Source organism: Notothenia rossii, assembly GCF_949606895.1.
Source record: "Notothenia rossii genome assembly, chromosome: 5".
Classification (NCBI taxonomy): domain Eukaryota; kingdom Metazoa; phylum Chordata; class Actinopteri; order Perciformes; family Nototheniidae; genus Notothenia; species Notothenia rossii.
The window spans coordinates 88,228,771-88,254,031 of record NC_136903.1 but is presented as its reverse complement, the minus strand read 5'-3'; the positions used below and the strand labels follow the sequence as shown (position 1 = coordinate 88,254,031).

At 40.7% G+C, this 25,261-nt stretch overlaps 1 protein-coding gene across 2 annotated transcripts in view; it reads right to left on the bottom strand.

Moving 5' to 3' along the window:
- Positions 1-20,554, bottom strand: part of phactr3b (phosphatase and actin regulator 3b) — a 64,700-nt gene extending 44,146 nt beyond the window's left edge. The window contains exon 1 of one of the 2 annotated variants that reach the window (XM_079683097.1): positions 20,343-20,554. In XM_079683097.1, the coding sequence (XP_079539223.1) occupies positions 20,343-20,457 (115 nt within the window). In that variant the 5' untranslated portion in view covers positions 20,458-20,554. Of the gene's footprint in view, positions 1-2,783; positions 3,008-20,342 lie in introns of those variants that run through there. The other variant, XM_079683098.1, reaches the window with a different exon arrangement.
- Between the last annotated feature and the right edge of the window lie 4,707 nt (positions 20,555-25,261).

The window sequence follows — 25,261 nt, the reverse complement described above, 5'->3', positions numbered from 1 at the left end:
ACAAGTGAGAAGCAACCTAAGCAAAAGGGAAGCATATTTACAAAGTGACATCAGAAGCAAGGACTTCATTTAAGATAATAATAATAATTTGAGACAGAATATTCTCCAGTTCTTAATTTCGATGAACAAGGATAAGCTGCAGGGAAAGAAATCCCATTTACACAGCACAGACACAAGCCATTTTAGAGATAATTTAGATGTTTTGAGGTGAGGTTTTATGAGATTGACCAATCACAACAGAGCCGGCGAGCTAACCAATCAGAGCAGACTGGGCTCTGGTTTCAGACAGAGGGTGAAAAGAGGTGCTGCAGCACAGGCAGTATGAGAAAAATAAAGAGCTTTTTGAACATTAAAGCAAGGAGACATGTCCCAGTGGAGACACTTAATACAAATATGAACCTTAAGACGCGCAGAATATGTCCTCTTTAAATATATTACATAAATATAAAGACAGGCAGATGTTACTACCCTGGGGCTGCTGGGTTGTCACTGCTTTAACATGCCTTGAGACAGCCCTATCCTACAGCTGTTATCTATGCTCAAAGTGGCCAGACTGTCTCTACCAAAACAGACATTTTATCTTGCACAAAACTAAATATCCTGTAGTTTGCATTCATTAAAGTCACTCAATAACAGATACTTAGTAACTAATCGAGGCGGCAGCAGAAAAGCAAGCCCTGTTTTCGGTGAGGTAAAAAAAAAAATTCACAATGGAGTCTGGTTGCTTTGTAAGAGCATACGGTTGGAGTTCAAGATGCGGATGGACTGTCTAAAGGCAAGGTAAAGCAGAGAGGATATTCTTGATATAGCGTAAACTAGAGCTAATATTGATTGTTTTAGGAGGCCCTTTGTTTTAGCCCCACAGCAGCACATCGCTTTCTTCCCCTCTTTGACTTTTCTTCTGTCGGTTTCTCTAAACTGGGGGCGTGCCGACCTCCATCTATTATAAGTGATACACTGACTGTGGAGGAGTACCTCAAACAACCTCAGTTAGAAACATCTGAACCATCCTTTTAATGCTCAACATCAAAAAGTCCAACTAAGGATTATATTCAATATCAACTAACCTGCCAATTAGTATCTCAATCAAATCAATACATGGTTCAGTCAGCCTTTAAATCCTTCCCAAAGCTCAACGTAACATCCGCAATGCCTTTTTTTCTCAAAATGTCCATAAAAACACCAAATATATCACATTTTCTAGAACATAAAACAAAGAAAACAGTCATTTCTAAACATCAGAAGCTAAAATAAAAGCTGTTTATTAGGTAAACTTTGCTTTTCATGAAAACTAGGCAGCTAAAACTCCCAGCTGTTTAATCTGCTTATCTTTCACCGAATCATTCTCACTGGGTTCGCTAAACACACAACTGAACAGAGCTGTGACTGCTTCACAAGAGATAACCCCACACACACACACACACACACACACACACACACACACACACACACACACACACACACACACACACACACACACACACACACACACACACACACACACACACACACACACACACACACACACACACACACACACACACACACACACACACACACACACACACACACACACACACACACACACACACACACACACACACACACACACACACACACACACACACACACACACACACACACACACACACACACACACACACACACACACACACCAGTGATCCATGAACGCCTTCGCTGACACTCACAGGCTGCAGCTTGACCGCCGACAAAAGAGGAGCAGAAGCGAGTGTGTGTGTGTGTGTGTGTGTGTGTGTGTGTGTGTGTGTGTGTGTGTGTGTGTGTGTGTGTGTGTGTGTGTGTGTGTGTATGCCTAGGATGACGAATTCAGGTCAAGCTTGTAGTAACTGCAGCAGGGTCAGGCCGCCGTTGCCATCGTTACCACGCTGCATGCTGCAGAAAAAAGCACCCTGAGAGGATGAGGAAGATGAGGAGGAGGAAGAGGAGGAGGAGGAAGAGGAGGAGGATCACTACGGCATGAGGAATAGGGAGTTGCTGGGCGAGGGGAAGGCTGTTGCCACACAGAGAGATGGAGAGCTGCAGCCAATCACGGAGCGGATGCATAATGTAAAGTCAGGGAGCTACTGTATTTTGAATATGCAAGTTATGATGAAATATTTATCCCGGTGCAAGAGTGAGCATTAAAATGTCAGCATTAACATGTCTTTTCTCTGCAGATAATGCATTGTCAAAGTCATCGGTTTTTGATCTGTTTTATTTGAGTATGATTATGAGATGTTTTAACGTGTGTTGATTGTTATGCAGGGATGTGTAAGTAAAAGGAAATGAGCTTTTCAGTTTTTTTTAGGCATCTCCTCTCTGTTTGAGATTTTTGTTGTGCAACCTCCTTGTTCAACAAAGATATATAATAAAACTGTGAGATAGTGTACAGTAGCCTGAAACAAAGTGATGCTAGTGAGATAGAGCACCTGGAAATGTCCCAACATCCCCATCACTCAAATTTAACACCCTGTTGTCACTAGGAAATACTCCTGGAATAAAAAACTACAACTGGGAAATCACAAGAAAGTTATATCACCACCACCACCTAAATAAATAGCCTTCTTTACAACTAACTCGCTGAAAGTGACTGTGGGAATAACATATTGACATCAGAGGAAATACTAGCATGTGGTCTTAAAGCCAAACACTACAAGTCCCGATATGCACATTACATAAAGAGTAATATGTTTAGGGAGCTTGGGATGCACCGTCGTAAATTGACTGTAAATCAGTGTAGTATAGAGTCAAATAACACTTACAAACATATACGATACTCAGCTATCCAGCCCTCCCGCAGCTTGGTGTTCACATCATCTGTTGTTCCCGAAAAAACCGACAAGGTCCGCGGCGGAAACACACAGAAAACACCGATTTAACAGCACCGGGTTGGAAAGAAATGTGAAATATTTAAGTAAAAACCGGACACAGGAGTGTTCCCAGCTGAAACCGAGAGAGAGCTGTCACAACTGCGGCTGTGCTGGTGTTGATGAGCCATGTGGACCCCGCCCCTCCAGCCGGGAGGAGGAGGGGGAGGAATCCGGCACACACTCCAAAACACACTGTAGAAAAAATATCAATAACTATGATGATCGTAAAAACAGGGGTGTCCAAACACTGAGGGCCACATACAGAGAAATATAAAAAGAGCTGGGCTACTTATTAGAGCTGAGGTATATTGCCTCGTAAATGAAGTTATAAATTAGCAAAATTAATCAAATGTATTGGTACATTTTGCTTGGTAATTGTATATGTAAAAGAAAAAACAGCCTACACAGCTCTCCGTTGCATTTATTTTGTTACAAAACGTGTTAGCAGCTAATCCCTTCAATCAGAAGCCTCAGATTGCTTAAGGGGAAATATGAAAGGTATATTTCAAGCTTGTTTTGCAAAATCTTGACTGAATGTATTTGAAAATTGGGCTTAATAACACATGTATACTGATATTTAGGAAGTACAATATAAGACAATCAAACCTATATGTCTGGGCCATTTTCCATATATCTGCTGAGGGCCAATTAGTATTGACAACGGGCCCTGCCATAGGCTGACAGCATAATATACTCAGGGGGTGGAAGAAGTATTCAGATGTTTTACATGAGTAAAAGTAAAAGTACCAATACATTTATGTCAAAAAAACTGCAGTACATGTAAAAGCCTTGCATTCAAAATCTTACTTAAAAGTACAAAAGTATTATAAGTCAAATGTACTTAAAGTTTAAATAAAAGTAGTAATTCTGCAGAAATATGGCCGTGTGTATATCATTTGTGAACATTTTAGATAATATTGTTGCATCAAGAAGCATTTTACTGCTGTAGACAAATACATTTCTGGTGGACCTTTTGTAGATATTTAAATAGTTACTTCAGTATTTGAGTACATTTAGTTTTCCACCTCTGGATATACTTGCATATTGATTATTTAAAAACGGTTGTAAGTACAAGTTATCTTCCCCTCGTGTTTGTCACTTTGATTTAGCCTACACTTAAAAACATAACTAAGTATTTGTGAATGTATTATTTGCACTAGACAGTATACTAGGAAGTAGGTGATACATAAATGATATAAGAAATGTCTTAAACAAAAAAAGTTGAAATACATGAATAGATTAAATGCAGCTTTCATGTCCTCTTTAAGCACTTCTTCACATCCCTAATAAAAAAAGGGGTTTTAAAGTAATAATCACAGACCAATAATTTATTCAGACGAATAAAAGCTTATCGCGAGTATTCAGTTGTCTACCAGCATGCAACTTTATTTGTATTAACTTTAACATTTTCAACTCTGTTACACTTCACCCATAGATGTACTGACCATGGTTCTTAAGGGGCTGGATGGCATCTTTAGATATATAACAAGTTAACTCTCAAATAGCAGTATAAGCATAACACTAATAAAACCACTCTGACTGTGAATCAGCACTGTACAACGGTGAAGTAAAACACCATAATGCTGTTTTCATTTACAGATATCACAAGACAAATTCTTTATGTGAAAGGGACCCTATCGTGCTTTCTGTTTTTCCAGTTCAGTTGTTATACGGGTTTTAGTGCATGTAAAGGGTCCGCAAAGGCACATATTCGGAAGCCAACATGTTCACAATGAGAATGCATTAACGCTGGTGTTGACCAGGTATTATGTTGTCATGTTCATCACCTTAGTTTAGCATATTAGCATGCTAACATTTGCTAATTGGCGCTTTACACAAAGTGCAGCTGAGGCTGATGGGAAATGCATTAGTGTTGCAGTTATCAGGACATAAACAATAGCAGTGGATATGTTTAAAATGTGACTTATGATGGCCCTGGAGATCACCATGCTTATTACAATTCCCCCTGAGTATTAATTATTCAGACAGCATTACACGGTGTGTAAACAAAGCCTTTGTGGTTTCAGATCGATCTTCTCGACGGCCACTCAGCAGGAAGCCTGAGCTACATCAGAGAGGATAAAAGTCAGCGGCTGGATTTCTCCTCAGGGACACGCCAGCGGTAAGCAAAGAATGTAAACAATGGCGCAGGCTACTCACTCAACATGAGTCTCATTCAATATTTACAATACTTCATCCACTGTGGCTGTGAATGAAGTGCATGCCAAAAGGTTGTGCACACATTTGGTTCACTTCATAAAATCTGACATGTGATCTGTAGCTTGCTAACTATAAGGTAAATACATCTAATGCTATCAACATCCTCAGCTCACACCAAGTAAATAAGTATCCACAATGATAGTAAAAACCATCTTGGAATAATATAATATTTAAAGTGGACCTATCATGCTATATTTGAATAATATAGTGTAGGACCATACCTATATAAGGCATATTTATACTTTTTATTTTTCAAAATACCAAACAGATCATGCATTTTAGCCATTCCTCATTTCGCTCAATTTAACACTGTCTTTGCATCATGGGCTGATTCTGTGAGAACAGCACCATCTACAGGCCTGGCATATGTACTACAGCGTCTCCAGCGCTTTCCAACCGCAATGTCCGTGGCTGTCTCCTCCTGATTGGTGGAGTTGGCCCAATAGCCGTAGCGCCACTTCTGTGACGTCATAGAAGTGTTCAAATCTGGATCAGTCTGTATCAGATCCGTTGCAGCCCCTTTTTAAGAGATTTGGGTATGGAGGAAAATAGAGAGGGTTGTGTTTTCTGACACTTGGTGAGTTCCCTGGAACACCGGGGACACATATTCATGTAGAAAAGACGTACAAAAGTGCATTTTGCATGATAGGTCCCCTTTAATAATATTATGAATCCCAAATAAACAACATTGCAGAAATGCATTGTATGGTGCGAATTAAAGCATGTGGCAACATCTGGGTCTTAAAAGTAAAGCTAATGTATATTTTCTACTTTCTTGTTTATTTCTATTCTCTTTTTAATTGTTATTGTACAATGCCATGTCTTTTATGCTGCTGCAACACAAAATATTCCAAAATTGGGATCAATAAAGTACTTTCTTATCTTATCTTATCTTAAGTGTCTTAAAGCTGCTTTATTTCTATTATCCAGCAGGGGGCGACTCCACTGGTTACATATATAGAGGCAAAGTCCCGCCCATCTACTTCCGAACCATGGGACCTTATTTAGGAAAAAGTATGTATTGAAGTCAATGGGGAGAGAAAACTTATCTTTCGATCCCGTTTGAATTGTGCCACGAATTACCTGATGTTTGTCAATCTTAAAAATCATTTCCATGTCAAAAACGTCACAGTTTGTCGTAAAATTGTTGAAATATAAGACTATGAAAAATACGCAACTAGAAAGACTACAAATCCCAGAATCCCGGTCCCGCATGCTGGCTCTTACGAACCGACTAATTCTCCTTGTGTGTGTGTGTACAGCTCTCAACATGCCCAGACTTGGAGTGATTTTCACCTCTTTTAATACTTTTCGCCTCATTCTGAAAGAAAAAAGTGAAATGTGCCAACGTGACGGCCAGCTTGGTGTGTGGTGCGAGACGGGAGATGTAGTTCATTGAGCGTTTCACCAAAAAAAATGTGATACTTCACAGTTTTACGACACATTTTTACTTTTTTGACTTGCAAAATTATCTTTTAAATTGACAAACATGTGTAATTCGTGGCACAATTCAAACGGGATCGAAAGATAATCTTTCTCTCGCCATTGACTTCAATACATACTTTTTACGAAATGAGGTCCCATGGAGCTCCACCGTAAAGGGAGGGACTTCGCCTCTCTATTAAGAAGTTGTATAGAAGTCTATGAAAACATTATCCTGCTTCTCACTTGGTTTATAACTTCAGTAAACATTCAAATGTTTTTGTTGCCTCAATCACTAGCTTCAAGTGTTCTTCAAAACAGAATAATGTTGGTTTTGTACTCTATGGTCCCATTTATAGTAAAATAGACGATTAAGCAGGGTATGCTTTTGGCTGTGCTACCGTGTGGTGGATAGGTCTCTCCCAGACAGTGTGGAATAGTCAGGAGTTTGTCTGTGTTTTCGTCTCACAACTTTTACAGTGTGTTTTCAGTTGGTAAATGTGAATTGTTATACTTTAGTTACAAGTATGTTGTTCATTTGTATGTACTTGACCATCCGCCACTACTTGTGACACTTCTGGTTCCAAAAAAAAAGATTTCGATGGCCATAAACCAAAATGTCAACGAACCGAATGGCAAACTTCAGGCTTCCAAACAGTGGTACAAAAACTGATGTGTAATGTCACGCTGTCCATCTAGGATTTAGATTTTAAATGATTGTACAAACCAACTAATGATATGAGGTTTTTTAGAGCACTGTAGTCCTTCAGTGTACATGCAGCATTTCAAATCAAAGCACTTTTCATACACACAGTGCTTCTCCAACAAAAAATAAAAACAACACTTCCCTAAATGTAATTTAAAAGCCAAAGTCTTCAGTTGAGCCGTAATAATAAAAAGACGCCTCGTTGTGGGTCTTTATTTTCAGTTTAGGTCCATTATAAAGTGTGTGATTATTTGGACAAAGTCTCATCAAGCCTCTATTTGGATAATTGGAAAATAGATAGAAAAATAAAGACAACATTTGCTTCTGAAGAGACACATTTTCCGGAATGATTCATTAACTCTTAGCTTCGGCTCCACTTTCAAATGTATTCTGTACACTTAATAAAAACGATAATGAGTTCATCTCCACTAACATTAGACCTCCATTACCAGATCCGACAGCAACCAATAACACTGTCAATGTACGGACATGTGAGTATAGTGTTACGATAGACTGGGGGCGTGATTAAGTGTAGTGCGGTCACAAGGGAGATGGAAAATGGAAAAACATGCTCCACATCAGCAGTATAACAGCTAAAACCTGCAGTTATGGAGTGTGTCCATTTGTGGAACAATTTGCACCAAAGCACTTTGTACAATTGATTGCAAACCTCAACCGCAAAGTGGTCACACTCTCAGCTGAGAGAGCCTCTTTGTTTCTTAGAATATCCACCAAGTAACTGAATCAGAGGGTGGTTATTGATAGCCTGACATAATGATGAGAGTTGATCAAGAATAATTATTATCTAGAAAGACAGTCAGACAGCCGAGATTTCAGCAAGGGCCTTCCAAAGGGAAAAATTATGCATATGTCCGCCCCGTGATAAGGCAGTGCTTTAAAATGCAATGAGTTATTTTTGGGCCCACGCTTCACCTTTCCACCAAATTTCATGAAAATCGGGCAAATCGACAAACCGAAAGAAAACCTCCTTACCGGTAAAAATCAAACATTAGTTTAGAATTCCTTTGCATGCTTATACAAGAAATATCCCTTTTATTGGTTAGCGCTCCAACACATTGTACGTGATAGGCTAAGGGTCGGGACATCTCTAAGCGCTTGACCAATCACAACAGAGCCGGCCAGCTAACCAATCAGAGCAGACTGGGCTCTGGTTTCAGACAGAGGGTGAAAAGAGGTGCAGCAGCACAGGCAGTATGATAAGACCTTTTTGAACATTAAAGCATGGAGACATGTCCCAGGAGAGACACTACATACTGATATACACCTGAACATCAGCAAGAGAGGACTCTTTAAAGTAGAGACACTACATACTGATATACACCTGAATACAGCAGGAGAGGACTCTTTAAAGTAGAGGCACTACATACTGATATACACCTGAACATCAGCAGGAGAGGACTCTTTAAAGTAGAGACACTACATACTGATATACACCTGAACATCAGCAGGAGAGGACTCTTTAAAGTAGAGACACTACATACTGATATACACCTGAACATCAGCAGGAGAGGACTCTTTAAAGTAGAGACACTACATACTGATATACACCTGAACATCAGCAGGAGAGGACTCTTTAAAGTAGAGACACTACATACTGATATACACCTGAACATCAGCAGGAGAGGACTCTTTAAAGTAGAGACACTACATACTGATATACACCTGAACATCAGCAGGAGAGGACTCTTTAAAGTAGAGACACTACATAATGATATACACCTGAACATCAGCAGGAGAGGACTCTTTAAAGTAGAGACACTACATACTGATATACACCTGCACATCAGCAGGAGAGGACTCTTTAAAGTAGAGACACTACATACTGATATACACCTGAACACCAGCAGGAGAAGACTCTTTAAAGTAGAGACACTACATACTGATATACACCTGAACATCAGCAGGAGAGGACTCTTTAAAGTAGAGACACTACATACTGATATACACCTGAACATCAGCAGGAGAGGACTCTTTAAAGTAGAGACACTACATACTGATATACACCTGCACATCAGCAGGAGAGGACTCTTTAAAGTAGAGACACTACATACTGATATACACCTGAACACCAGCAGGAGAAGACTCTTTAAAGTAGAGACACTACATACTGATATACACCTGAACACCAGCAGGAGAAGACTCTTTAAAGTAGAGACACTACATACTGATATACACCTGAACATCAGCAGGAGAGGACTCTTTAAAGTAGAGACACTACATACTGATATACACCTGAACATCAGCAGGAGAGGACTCTTTAAAGTAGAGACACTACATACTGATATACACCTGAACATCAGCAGGAGAGGACTCTTTAAAGTAGAGACACTACATACTGATATACACCTGAACATCAGCAGGAGAGGACTCTTTAAAGTAGAGACACTACATACTGATATACACCTGAACATCAGCAGGAGAGGACTCTTTAAAGTAGAGACACTACATACTGATATACACCTGAACATCAGCAGGAGAGGACTCTTTAAAGTAGAGACACTACATACTGATATACATCTGAACATCAGCAGGAGAGGACTCTTTAAAGTAGAGACACTACATACTGATATACATCTGAACATCAGCAGGAGAGGACTCTTGAAATAACAGCTGATACACACATTTTTATGTTCACATTTGACATCAAAACATATTTTTCTTTTGGCAATTGGACATATAGAAGATTTGCAATTGCCTATATTGTTTATTTTGGAAATGTGTAGGAGGATTTTTTTATCTTATTTTGCAAATATACTATCATGTAAATACATAAACGCACACACCTTTCACTGTTAATCTTTAAAGTTCTGCTTGTGTACCAGACATTTCTTCTCATATCGTGAGTCATGTTGCTTTACTGTCTGTCACATTAATCCTCCATGTTTTGTTCTTTACAAGTTGTCCTGGCACTGAAGTTGAACCGTAAATAGCTGTGGATATAAAGTTGGAACACAACTCCAGACATCAATAATCCTACACTAAATATACCTTAAGTGTTTATGGAGATGTTGAAGGTCAACCTACTAGAATTATATAATGCTTTATTCACCTCCAGACCCGTAGTTATATAATATGAACGAGACAGGAGTGCACTAAGAATCTGAGAAGTTACCCAGCATGTAGCAAATGTCTTTATCTCATGGTGTAGGACGGTGCAGTGAAGATTTATTTTGTAGGGCGACCCGGAAGTTAGTAACGCAAAGGTTCCCTGGACGAAAATAAATGGGATTATCATATCGGATTTCAGCATTTGCAGAAAACAAGCTCTGTGTCAAACACACATTCATGGTACAACTTTTGTAAAGCTGTATAATCTCCACATAGTATCACCATTTTGCGATTTTTTAAGCCATCATCAGAAGTAAAAAGCTAACGCTAGGCTACAAACAAGATTCTCACAGTCATGGCTGATTATCACCACCGCTAAGCTAAAGGTGGCTAACATGGTGTGACGGCATTTAGTCACTTGTATTTGCTGACGCATATCATGTCGTAGAACAAAACGTTAAAATCTCATCAGCTTGATTTAACCACAGACCAATTTCGGGCTTCTAACTTCACATTGAAAAAAACATTGATTTAACGACGAGGGAACGGGAAGTTGTAAAATGCTAAGTCATTTCTGGGTTTTAAGACTGGTTTCTGCATGACTCTATTGGAGCTTAAATCATTTAAATATGTACCCGATGGCACAACAGCTCAACAGTAATAAGATAAACTAAATGATTATTGAATATTGTCTCCAAGGACAATAGCAGGACATGGTGTTAAGCTTGTAGTCTCTCCAGAGGCAATAAGGTGTTTTCATGACGTGTTCAACATTTAACTCCTAAACAGGCGTTGCATTATGACGGTACCGCCTGTTTAAAGTACAACACATTTTACTATCATAAACCCTCTATTCTATTTTATTTGCTTTATTGTGTTGCACTGTTGGAGGAGGAGCCTGTGACCTCAGATTTCCTTGAATCTTGCTGTGTTCCCCTTTTAATCTGCTGAATCATTCATCAGGTGCAGCAACAGCCTCTGCTTCAGCGAGCCAATGCAGTGTCACAGTGACAGATTATGGGGGAGACACACTCGACTAGTGTGTGTGTGAGCTGCAGACTAAACAGTGTGTGGGATTCCTCAGGAGGAGATGTTGCGAGGTTGGGAGGAGGCCAGGTTTTGATGCTGCCTCGACTTTGCAGGAGTGTACTGATTTATTTGGTTTAAAGGTGGTCAGAAAATCCTGGAAATTGCCCAACACACATTTCCAAAATGATTGACTAATGTATATTTTGTAAATGGTGTAATTTGTGTATCTTTAATATTATTTTATGCATGCTTCTTAGTTAATATTAAGCTGTCTGTGTCCCCTCTGTGGAACGGATAAAGTGATTCTGATTCTGATTACTCAAAGTTTAAAATCATTTCAAAAACAGAAAATGGCAGCTTGTCTTCATATTTGAAATGTGTATCCTGCTTAAGTTTGTTTGCAATCAGTTTCCCTCCAGATGACACACCAACATCTGTTCTTACTTACTGCTTTCTTTTATTATTGTTATTTACACACACACAAAACTGTACAGAATCCAGATAATGATGTATGTGTTTATTACTTCAATGTTTGAATTACTTGAGGGGTGTCAAACTCACGTACACAGTGGGCCAACATTTAAAAATCGGTACTCATCGAGGGCCGGACTGGTTCAATGTTTATTGCAAAACTTATTGAAATGAACTTATTGCACATATTAAACCTGGGACTAACAAAGATTAAATGATTGCCTATAAAAACAACATTAAACATTAAATAATCAGTTGCATTCATTTCTTATGGCTCTATCTGCAGCTTTTCCAGAGTCATTTCTTATGATTACATTTTCCCACAGGCCAACAACAGCTTCAACAAAACTATTTCCCTCAAAGAAAACCAAACATGCCCTGTTGTCGTGAGAGAAAAAGTGCAGAAGGAAACATCCATTAAACTCAGTGTGCTGCTCTGTGATGCTAGCTCAGATACTTGGCATCTCATCTTGGGTGCAAGGTCATCAATGTTTGGGCTCAGGCTCTGAGCTGAGGAGACCCTCAGGATGGAGTGAAGGTGTGCGTGCAATATACCGGCGGGCCAGATCTAATAGTGATTAGAAATTATCCTGCGGGCCAAAATTAAATCCACCACGGGCCTGATTTGGCCCCCGGGCCTTGAGTTTGACACATGTGTACTAGTGGGTAGCTATAATAAAAATGTGAGAATGCATTAGCTGATTTATATTTTGTATACGTAGCCTAAATATGTGTAAAATAAATGTATTGGAGTAAAAAGTATAAAGAACAGTAATGTGAAAATACTCCAGTAAAGTAAAGTACAAGCGTCTCTATGTTTTTACTTGCAGTACTTGAGTATATTCACCACTGTTTATGATACATAACGGCAAATTGCATGTATTTCATGGGGTTAGAAAATCAGTTCGGTGCTAATTACCAGCTTCCATTTTTACTTTTTCAAATCCAGCAACCAGCAGTTTCAGCAGATTTCTGCAGCTGCTGCCCCGCCTCCTCCTCTTCCTCCTCCTCCTCCTCCTCATCCTCATCTTTTTTTTTCCACTGCTGAGAAATTCAAGTCTGTCAGCGATCAGGCTCTCCATTCGTGGGCTTAAGGGTTTGCTTTAATTACATCTGAGAGCAAAGTATCTCTCTCTTTTGTGATGAAACTCTCACGAGGCTGTTTCCATCCCCTCTGGGATCCAGTGCTGATTTAGTGAAAACAAACGACTGGAAAGAAATAAGCTGAGTTGGTCTACAGCTTTTATTCTCAGTTTACCAGGTCATCCAGGAAGTGACCGTATCACAGCTTTGTTTCCATCTGTCTGGCTCTTCCTCACGTCTAAAGGATCAGCTGCTGTGTTTTCGTATGCAGCATATTGCTTTTACTCGGCTCTGAAAGGAATTAGGTCAGCCCATGAAACATTCATAAAAGTACATTATGTGTAAATGGCTGACAGCTTAAGTCAAGTAGCTCTCTCTGACATGCCTAGCTCAGTAATTCGGTAGCTCTGTCTCTGCAGACACATACTGAACAGAATGTATTTCTTTATAAAGTATATTATGGTTTTACATTGATAAAGGTAGTGTTGGTAGTTTAAATCATGGACTTGAAGAGCACGATGAGCATTAAAGGGGAGTTTTTTCGGTGGAGTAATCATTATGTTATCTCTTTGGCCTAGCTTCACCACCACTCCCTTTTTAATTTGTATTTTGGAGCACCTGAACACACCAAAGCAGCATTTTGTAGGTCCGACTGTCTGAGATACCAGATTGTTTGGTAGTTGGGGGATGGGAGGCTGTGTGTGTGTGTGTGTGTGTGTGTGTGTGTGTGTGTGTGTGTGTGTGTGTGTGTGTGTGTGTGTGTGTGTGTGTGTGTGTGTGTGTGTGTGTGTGTGTGTGTGTGTGTGTGTGTGTGTGTGTGTGTGTGTGTGTGTGTGTGTGTGTGAGAGGGGGAGGGGTTGTACAGTAAGCCATCATGTCTGCAAATGGAGACACATTTTTCAATATTAATCTGTTCTCTGAAAGGGCAGACCCGCCTTGAGACAAAATGAGGAAATCAATGCTAATTATTTCAGACAAGTTGTCCTTCATCAATGCAGGACAAATCACACATATCTAATGTAAAATATCTAAGAAAAACTGTATAGTTGATTGAGAAAATAAATGTTAAGGACATTTAAGACCTGAGGTTTAAAACTGAGACACATTTCACCTGTTCATTAAAGCAGTTATACACATCATCATTATATCAACAACAGATCATAGGTGTAATGTGAATTTAATACATAGATAATGAGCATTATTTGATTATTGGAGGGACTCAGAGATCTAATATTTTAATGGCTTCCCTGTAAGTGTTGAGCATATGACCAGAGGAGGGAGAAGTACTCTGATCGTGTACCTGAGTAAAAGTAGAAGTACTCAGGTCTTGTTCTTGAGTAAAGTAGAAGTACTCAGGTCTTCTACTTGAGTAAAGTAGAAGTACTCAGATCTTGTACTTCAGTAAAAGTAGAAGTACTCAGATCTTGTTCTTGAGTAAAAGTAGAAGTACTCAGATCTTGTTCTTGAGTAAAGTAGAAGTACTCAGATCTTGTACTTCAGTAAAAGTAGAAGTACTCAGATCTTGTACTTGAGTAAAAGTAGAAGTACTCAGATCTTGTTCTTGAGTAAAGTAGAAGTACTCAGGTCTTCTACTTGAGTAAAAGTAGAAGTACTCAGATCTTGTACTTCAGTAAAAGTAGAAGTACTCAGATCTTGTTCTTGAGTAAAAGTACTCAGATCTTGTACTTGAGTAAAAGTAGAAGTACTCAGATCTTGTTCTTGAGTAAAAGTACTCAGATCTTGTACTTCAGTAAAAGTAGAAGTACTCAGATCTTGTACTTCAGTAAAAGTAGAAGTACTCAGATCTTGTACTTGAGTAAAAGTAATAGTCCCAGAGTGTAGGAATACTCTGTTACAGTAAAAGTCCTGCATTCAAAATGTTCCTCAAGTAAAAGTAGAAAAGTATTCTCATCAAAATATAGTGAAAGTAGCGACAGTAAAAGTAGTCATTGTGCAGATTGGTCCATTTCAGAATAATAGATATGATATGTTTTATAATGATTGATCATGAAAGTGTTCTCAAAGCTGCTAAAGGTGCAGCTAGTTTGAATGACTTTGTATACTGCAGGGTAGCTGGTGGATTTACTCCAGGTGGAACTAAAGTCTGATTCAACACTTGATTATATTTCACATCATTCATCCACATCTGTAAAGTAACTAAAGGTACACAATTGGAAAAACATTGAAATACTAAAATAAAGTACAAGTACCTCAAAATTGTTCTTACAGTACTTGAGTAAATGTACTTAGTTACTTTACACCAGTGCATATGACAATAACAACTTGAAGACTTTAAAAATAAGACAAAGTTAGAGACAATCTGGTGAACATAATGAAGCATAAATCACATATTTCTCTTTTTACTATTGTAGTATTGAGCCCCAACCAGGGCTGACTCAAGTGACTCAGAAGTCTGACTTTATACAAACATAGTATTTCATGCTAACTTTACTGTTAAAAAAAGAACTGTCTTATAATATATGTAATCAACAAGGGAGGTTTTATGTGCCACCTCAAGGACTAATTGAATCCCCTATAGTGGAGCTATTGTCCTTTCGTTTCATTGGTGGAGGGTGATGTCATGTTTTGCCTCTGCTCTGCTGTAGTCAGTGTGACTCGGGGACGTCTCGGCATCGTGGCATGAGAGATGAGTTGGCAAAAAATAAATAAAAAGAGGTGCTTTAGATTGAGCCACTGTACGAGTGAGTCTTGGCCCGCTGATAAAAACAAATCACCGTTGCAGCAAAGACTCAAGGGTAAAACTCACGGATGTAACAAGCTATTAACGACTCAGCAAAATCACATCATCGTCTGTAGATGAGTCACTTCGACATGAATCATCAGCGTGCTGTTTAGGCTAAATCCTTGTGCTTTTGAAATGGGATGACATGAGATCCGAAACAACCGTTTGGAGTTGAATCAGCTCTAAAAATACCATGAATTAAGCAACGTTTTTTTTTTTACACATTTTAACCTCCTGTAATAGGTGTGTGGCGCAGTGGGTTGTGCATTGGTGTTCGGATCAGGGTTCAAACCCCACTGCAGTCAGCATGTCGTTGTGTCCCTGAGACACTTCAACCCAAATTGCTCCTGTGGGGATTGTCCACAATATTGAGTATGTAAGTGAAATGACATGTAATAAGTTTCAAAATATCACAAAGCTTTCTCTCATAGAGTTTGAGAGTTGATAGACTATTTATTTCCAGTGCATCTCCATCAGGACATTCCAACTCGTGTTAAACCTTGTAGAAAAGTGCTGAGTAATCCTTAGAGGTGGTCCGTTCTCTATACTGCAGCACAACCTTGGACAGAACATTTGTCCCTGTATCCTACAGTATATAAGAGGTGACTGCAGTGCTGGGTACTTTGTGACAGAGGCAGCTTACCTCATTTAAGCTACATCTATTTATCTGCCGAGTAGAGCCCTCTTGTGGCTGTTTCACTTTGAACTGCTCTTGATCCCACTAAGCAGCATTTTTGGACCTGTTCTGGTAACAAAAAAGGACACTTCTTTCCTGTGCTGGATGCAAAGGAAATATATCAAACCTGCCTGATTTTTGCGGTGGATGTTAGCCTGGATGAGAAGCTAACATGTATTCATATAATGCTTTGTTTCTGAGGGAACCCTTGCGATGCTAACTTCTGGGTCGGCTTAGAAACATACCTCATCAGTGCACCACCTTACCTCCCATCTCATATCGTTAAATGACTCATGTGGCTTTGGCAAGCTTTCTGAACATGCATGTAGGAGTGAGAGGCCAGTTTGGCCAGTTATGCAGCTCTCTTTCTTCAATCACAGCTCTGAATATGGAATGAGACAACTAGCTTATGTATAAGCTTCCTGATTAATAAAACATGAGGCCTCATCATTCATGTAAAAGGAACCCTAATCTCCTAATCGGGCCCCCTGAGTCTGAACGAGAGGCCTAAACGGAGGCCTATCAGTAATGAGGGTTGCAGGTGCTTGGGGTGGGGTGGGGGGGGGGGGGGGGGGGGGTTCAGTGGTTGTCTGACAGTTAAGGAGTCCAGGGAGGAAGCCTTTGATGTTAGAGCAGCATGTCAGATTAGTAGCTCAACACCAGAGAGACTCCTGCCGTCACCTCCATCATTTCTCTCACTGTGCTACATAAAAGAGGGGTGGCTGTGGGCATGTACCATCGGAGGGTCAATGGTTGGTTCCTGTTAGAATAATATCACTGGTCCCCGGCTTGAGCTTCAATCTCAGGATCCATGTATCTGTGATCGTCTCCAGAATGGAAGTAGTCATCACATACAGAGCATCAACTAGTTCCTGAACAGTGTCCTTCACATGCTGATATCCAAGAGAGGGAGTTCCACAGTCACAAGATGGAGGAATAGAAAGCAGTATTCAATGTTTACTTCAGATTAGCTCCACGTCAGAAATGATCATGCTTGTCATATGTCTCTCTCCATAGAGGCTGAATCATCATGTTAATCACATAGCTATCATATGCCTCAGACAGTCCTGATGCTCTTCTAGGTAATCACACATGCTGTCATGTTCACAGCTACAGTTGGGATACCTTTGTTATCATGGTACTCTGATACTGGAAGAGTACATTCAGTATTTTCCCAACAGATCCCCAGCCCCTGTAGTCAAAATGTCAAAGTGTCCTTGGGTAAGATACTTTGCTCCTGTAGGCATGACGCGTAATAAAAACACTATATAAGAACTACCTTTATTAAACAGATTAGTAGAGTACTCAATTCTGATTGGTCAATTTGGAGGTGGTTCATTTTTGCCAACTGGTCGTTGCTAAGGAGAACAGACCGTTGCTATGGATGATCAAGGGACGATGTGCAGTCATATCATTGGATGTGGAAAACTAATGATTTTTTGTCAACAGCTGACGATACATTTACAGGACGTTTATGACTGCACAAAGTCCCTTGATCATCCATAGCAACGGTCGGTTCTCCTTAGCAACGGTCGGTTCTCCTTAGCAGCGGTGTGTTAGCAAAAGTCAACAGGCAACTGGAATGTCCAAATTGACCAATCAGAATCAAGTATTCAACTAAGCCGTGTAATAAGTGGATATCTCTTGTTTATTATGGTGTAAAAGTAACACACTAATGTGGCCTTATCACACTTTACTTCTTTATCAGCAGACAGTGGTGTCATTCTACCAAGTAGTATTTGAAGGAAATCTCTCTTTATGAAAGTAATACATTTCGGGATTAGCCTGCCAACATTTGAATGCCGCATGAGTTGCACCTTTGGGCTAAATCATTCTGGCTGCCTTTACAGTTCTGCATCATCTCCAACATCGCAATGATGTAACCTGTGCTGAACAAGGTGGCTGCTTATCACCGGCTCCGAGTGAAACTTCAAAGAGATTTTAATCCACAGCAGCACATTGTTTCCTTCTCGGTCTGCCGTCTCTAGCTGTAACAGCAAAGCATCGTCAACAAGGCGGAAAGTTTGGCGAATCATGTATTCAAGTTAAATCAGTGCTCAGTACTCTGGGTGCTTAAAACTGCATGGAAATAAGCGGAATGGGAATCTGATTTGGATGCATAAAATGAGTCTAAACACAAATATTTAAATGATTTTTCTGCTCTTCTTTTTGTATCTATCTACCACTGCCTACGTTTGTTGCATGCAAATTGAAAGGGGTCAGCGACAACAGGATGTGTTTCCTATCCAGCCGCCTGCACAAAAGCGCAAACTAATAACCAGTGATTTTTCTACTATTCTTTCTGTATCCATATCAAAGCATCAAGATAGACGAAGAAGCCATTTGTGTCTTGAGTTTGGTCTTTAGTACGGCTGATCTACTGTGACATTACCCAGCTGGGTGCCGTGATAATGCACATTCGGGGACCTGTCACTCCCCCCTGTCCTCCCCTTTACTGGAGATGGTTCTGCAAGTGCAGGATCAAAGCTGCAGTAGAGGTGCCTGGGCTATGAAAGGGTTAGAGCTGAGCAGAAATGGAGGGGTGTGGGAGGGGAGGACAGGCGGGTTTTCACTGCTGCATTGAGCCCTTCTTTCCTAAAATATTGCACAGGAAACGTCAGCTTTAGGTGAAATCCTCTATGGCGTCTAACCCGGGGGGAGATCTCTCTAAATGTACGTTTTAAGATGGTATTTTATATATAACGGGACAATCCTGCAAGTGTTGTATCAGGGCTACACGTACACCAACACTGTTACGCAACCATAACAACCACGACAATGTGACAAAGCACTGGATTGGAAAAGTGAGAGCATGAACACAACAATATCCGCCGTTGGCAAGAGAACTTGAAGATCCTTTTTCCTGCAGTCTCTCTGTGGCCCTCGTGTCTAAAGATAGCCGGCCCTGTCAAATGCTCTGATGTTCAAACAGACCGTAGCATTGCACAGTAACACAGGAGCTCAATACGGGTGTTAATGTAATGCTCCAGCATATGAAGCCAGGACTCCTGTCTCGAAGATTTACTGCAAATGCAACTCACGTCAGACTGTGATTCAGGTAAAACATCACTTTTTTCTAACCAGTACAGTATGACGATAACTGCTGGCAAACGTCAAGGGCCTGGCAGTTAAAATGTGTTATTAAAGCCTTCACATCGATCCACACTTCAATACATTTCAAACAGTTCGTCTAAAGTGGTCTAAAGCCTGCTCTTGGACTCCCACTGGAAATGTGCATCCCCCTCTCTCACATATATATAAAACACGATTCACCGCCTTAGTGGCATTTCACTTTCAATAGCTGGCCGCTGTACATCACCGAGTGTATTGAGAGGGATCAGTAAGTGGAGCAGACAAACGGCATGTCAGCTCATGGTGGGAGAGCCAAGTGCTGCCTTTTGCCATTTGGATCACCATGGAAACAACCAAATACACAACCAGCCACTCTCATCAGCTTCACACACTGCAGTCCATGTGTGAGGGCAACTGGTTCATCCCATGCAGAAAATAGATCCTTTAGTTTGGGCGTGCTGATTTGTATTGCACTAAAGGAAGAAATCGCAGGAAAGCAACCATATGAATTTAAGGATGTGAATCCTAGCTTGATGATATGCAGAGGTGACATGATTATATATCATTGCCAGTAAGAAAAGAGGTCTGCAAAAGACCAAAATCAGAAAATCAATGCATGCTAATAGAGATAGAATGGATATGGATGTAACTGGTATGACACCAGTTGGACACCATCTTCTAATCTAGGTTGCATGCACAATATTGACATTTGTATTACAGCCATTTCACATACAAGGCCTTCCACTCAGCACAGCAGTGAGCAGTCTAAGCATAGTAAATGACGCACGTTTACACCACTGCCTACGTTTGATGCATACAAATTGAAAGGGATCACCGACAACAGGATGTGTTTTGTAACCAGCCACCTGCACAAAAGCGCAAACTAATAACCAGCAGATGACAGATCTCAGGCAGCATCCGTTCATCCAACCCCTCCTCCTTTTTTCTCACACCTCTCACCTGCTCTGTGCGCTTCTCCCAGGCGGACCTCGGTGCTCGGGTCACTTTGAGATCTGCCCCGCTGCAGCACGCGCTCCTCATCCAGCCCGTTCGAGGATGCCATGGTTGGAAACATAAAAGAAATATACCGGAGAGGAAGGCAGGATCCCCGTTATCCAAGGTCACCGGCATCAAGTGGTCTAATGATGCCGGACTGCAGCTCCTGCTCCCCGATCAGCAGCAGCAGCAGCATCAGCGCTGGGAAACCCATTACGCGCTCAGCATCATGCCACCTTCAAGTGCAGCTCGGAAATCCCAACTGCTGCATATTTAAACTTCATCTGACGTCTATTTGTATTTATTTACTTGCACTATTTAATTTTGTTGCACTAGGGGCCTGTGACCTACGATTTTCATGTCCTAACTACACTGTAGCTATGCACAAATGACAATAAAAGACTTGAATCCTTGAATGTCGTATTGACACACCTTATAAAAGCAATTGCAATTACAGTGATGCTGCTTTGTTAACAGGCATCGAGTTGTAGGTGTGATAAATTATCCTATAATATGAGTTTCATATAGTTAAAGCATCACCCAACAATGTTTTACAGCCTCATTATAGACATTTTGATTTTTTTTATTTATTAATCTGCTGTTGTGAACTGTTCAGTCCATGCAGGGCCAGCCCTAGACTTTTGGGGACCCTAAGCGAGCTTTGCCTTGGAGGCCCCCCTCACTCTAGCGCGTTCTCACTACACACAACACGGAACCAACTTTTGTCTTATGATGTTAGCATAAGCACACGTATTATATACATAAGCATGTAAACACCTCCTCTAGGGGGTCCTCACCTCCTCTAGGGGGGTCCGGGGGCATGCTCCCCGGGAAGATTTTTAAGTTAAAAGCATCAATCTGCTGCACTTTGAGAGCAAAATGAAGAGATCTATGGATACATCTCTCAACACCCATATGAAACAGAACTGTAAGCAGATTTTTCTTTATGGATATTTTACAAATAACTTAAACTGTATTCTTGTTTTGTCATATATTATTTCATGTTTTTCATGTATTCTCTCTGGCTGTCCATCTCATAATGTTCACATAGAAACTAGCTGTCAATAGGAATATCATTCAGGAGAATTATAATTTCTTGCAAAAATCTGTCACAAAAAGAGGTTGCACATTTAAATTCAGGTGTTGTTATGGCAACGTCAGTGGCCAAACAGCCACATTTACTGCTGCAAATACGTTCAAACATGTTGTCGACACGTAAAGCAGTGGCAACGATACCACCATTTCAGCTGACTTTTTCTCAGAAATACTGTCATCCATATATTTCAGTGCTAGGTTTATGCTTAGCTAAGCTAACTATGAAACACTTTAACTGACAGGACTCAGGATCAACTGTGTACTGTAAGGCAGCTTCTAGCTTCATGTCGAACAGTAAGTCAACATTTCCCAGAGAGATTTCTTTGAAATCACCAGGTAACGCTAAAAAACATTACATTTAGATTGTATGACAAAGTGTTTATTTAATATATCTGGCTAGCTATAGCTACTTGCTAACGGTTTAGCTTACCCCCGCGATTCAAAGTAACATCAACATAGCAGTAATTTATGCTTTGCTTACATGTTCGCATAACTTGAAAGTTTACTGACATTTATATATCTTGTTTACCTGTGGCTCTGGGGTTGTTGTGTGAGCCACCACTTGAGAACTGTCGTCTTTTTTAAGAAAAAATGTTCTTATGTCCATCTTCAAAAACTCAGAGTCCAACTGACAGTTTATTTTAAACGTTGTCACAGCTCACAGGATAGGTACCTGTTAGCCAATAAGATAGATGTTTATTTCCATTCAACTCTCAGGTTAGTCTGGTGTGTTGCCTCTGTTGCATTCACTGAACACGGGAAATTACAATCCTGCCGTTCTCTCGAGTGTCATGATGAGGTTCAGGTAAAGCACGTTTAATGTATTATATTATTGACTCAATAATATACTACATGACTTTGAGAGTAGGCATATTAACTAAATTAATTAAACATACTTATCACGGTGACGGTGTACTGAGATCTTTTTTTTGTTGTTGCTAGGGGGCCCCTTATTGGCTGCGGGGCCCTATGCGGCCGCTTATGTCGCTTAATGGGTCGGGCCGGCGGCTCTGAGTCCATGTCTTTGTGTATAAGCAAAGCACATTTACTCCTTTTTATGGATAATTACTTCACATGTTGATAGCTCCTATGTGTACCCAATTTATAAATCCAATATGTCCTATATTCCTTGAAGGCAGCATTGGATTATGGATCGTTTGTGATTGGCAGAAAATTGGGTCTTAATGACATTTTCCCACTGAACTGAATCTTATATGAATTGAATGAAGCATGAAGGCCTGGAGTAAGAAATTAAAGACATGTGTGAAGAGGATTGTCTTCCACAAAGCCCTGAATATGTATATATAGACATTTTTATTCATTGGGATAAACCCCTTGAGAGGCACCATCTCGTTTTCAAGGGATTCCCGACAATAGAAACAACTTACAGACATACATAAACAAAAAGATAAAATGCAAAACATGACACACAAGACAAACCACATACCATATACCGTAGGGGTTCCCAATTTTTTTCTCCCAAGAGCCCCCCAAATGAATCCTGTTGGAAGTTGCGCCCCCCCCCCCCCCCCCCCCTCCCCCCCTCCCCCCCTCGCAACAACGGTAATTAAAGTTTCAAAGTCTCAAAAATGCTACAACTATTGTCCCAAACTGGATGAATGTGAAGTATTTTGTTAAAGGAGGATGAAAACGTAATTAAGGAGCACTATTGGAGTGACTTTGATTTAAAGGACAGCGCAAGTGGAAATAATTCACAAAGGGATTAAACTGTTTAAAACACATGCTCAAAGTAAACCGGATTTTGCCGATGTGTTTATGTGGATTCAAAAGTCGTAAATAATCTACAAAATGGAGGAGACCGATCTGATCAGAGCAACTGTGACAAATAATCCAACTGAAACCGGCACGGACAATGACTATGTTTTAAAAATGCGCTTATCCAGACAAGCCTGGATTGGACACTTTACGGGCAGAAGAAACATTTCTATTAAAGAAAGAATTATACATTTCTGTCTTGTTATGCCTATATTAGCCACTAACTTGCATTTTTATTCAAATTAATTAATCAATTATTTTGTATATTTTATTGTAATGTAGAGACAAGACTTTTAGTGACAATCATGTATTGCTTTACAATTATATGTAAAAATATATATATATATGAATATGATATTTGGCCTGAAATCATCTGAGGCCTGCCGCCCCCCCAGGTTGGGAACCACTGATATACAGGACTCTGAGACACATGAGTGGATAACAACCAAATACAAATAGGCTACAGAATGAATACAGTCATAAGGTGAATATAATCATATGTTAAAGATAATTGTATCACTATCCTTACGAAAAACACTGCTGTTATCGGCTTCTGTAGTCTATTTTTTCTCCACCAACTCCTGAGGTAAATATTTTTCTCTTTGGCTGCTTAATACTCGACTTTATTCACCTGCTATTCTCTATGTGTGTCTCCTGTTTGGTGCTGAACCTTGTCCTCTTCTTTATTTTCTTTAGCGCCTCGACCTGGCTGTATCTGACCATCACGCCATCCTCTTCACTGTTCCTGTCTCCCTGCCCAGGCAGCATCCTAAACGCATCATTATGTTTAGGAACATTAAGACTGTGAGTGCACCGGCCCTATCCGACCTGATAGCTACCCACATGGCCTCGGGCCCCTCCGACTCCACCGTGGACGGCCTGGTAGCCCACTACAACACTACCCAATCCCTCAGTCTCAACGCTCTCGCCCCCATTAAAACCCGGACTGTTTCCTTCACCCGCCCTGCCCCCTGGTTCACCACCGAACTCCGCCGTTTGAAGGCCTCTGGTCGGCAGCTGGAGAGGCTCTCCAAAAAAACAGGCCTCACAGTCCACCTCCTGGCCTTTCGTGACCATGTCAAAACGTATAAGGAAGTTCTCTCCCATGCTCAGACCTCCTAGGTGTCCTGGTTGACATCCTCCCTCCACAACAGGAAACAGTTTGTCTCCATCAGTGGCTCAAACTCACCCCCGGCCCCAGTCCACCACGGTGTGCCCCAGGGCTCTGTGCTTGGCCCCCTCCTGTTCACCATTTACATGCTCCCCCTCGGCCAGATCATCCGACATCATGGACTCAATTTTCACTGTTACGCTCATGATACCCAACTGTATCTCAGCACCACTCCATCCTCCCAGCTCCCCCCTCAGTCTCTCATCAACTGCCTGCATGACATCAAAACATGGATGTCTTCCAACTACCTTAAGCTGAACAGCAATAAAACAGAGCTCATGGTTGTGGCACCCAAGGCCCTTCTCCAGAAGGTTGGTGACTTCATCCTCGAGGTCGACGGCTGCTCCATCTCCCCATCTCCTGAAGCCCGTAACCTGGGTGTCATCCTCGACTCCACCCTTTCTTTCCATTCCCACGTCAAATCTGGGACCAAATCGGCCTTTTACCACCTAAGAAACATTGCCAGACTCCGACCGTCACTCTCGGAGTCTGTTGCCGAAACCCTAGTGCATGCGTTTGTCACCACCCGCTTGGACTACTGCAAGTTCAGGGTTCCCAACAAAACCCTGGACAGGCTCCAGTATGTCCAAAACTGTGTTGCTAGGGTACTCACACACACAAAGCCGTGGCAGAACATCACTCCCACCCTCATCCACCTACATTGGCCACTGATTTCCTGTTTTCTTAATACAATATATGTTTGGAAATTCATTTAGAATGTATCAGTTCGAAGAATACACACAGTGCTTTCGATGGAAACTTAACTTTGTTCACAAACACCTCCTCAGGTATATATTCTACTAGGGAGCAGTATGGGCATCAAACATCAAACCCAGCAGTG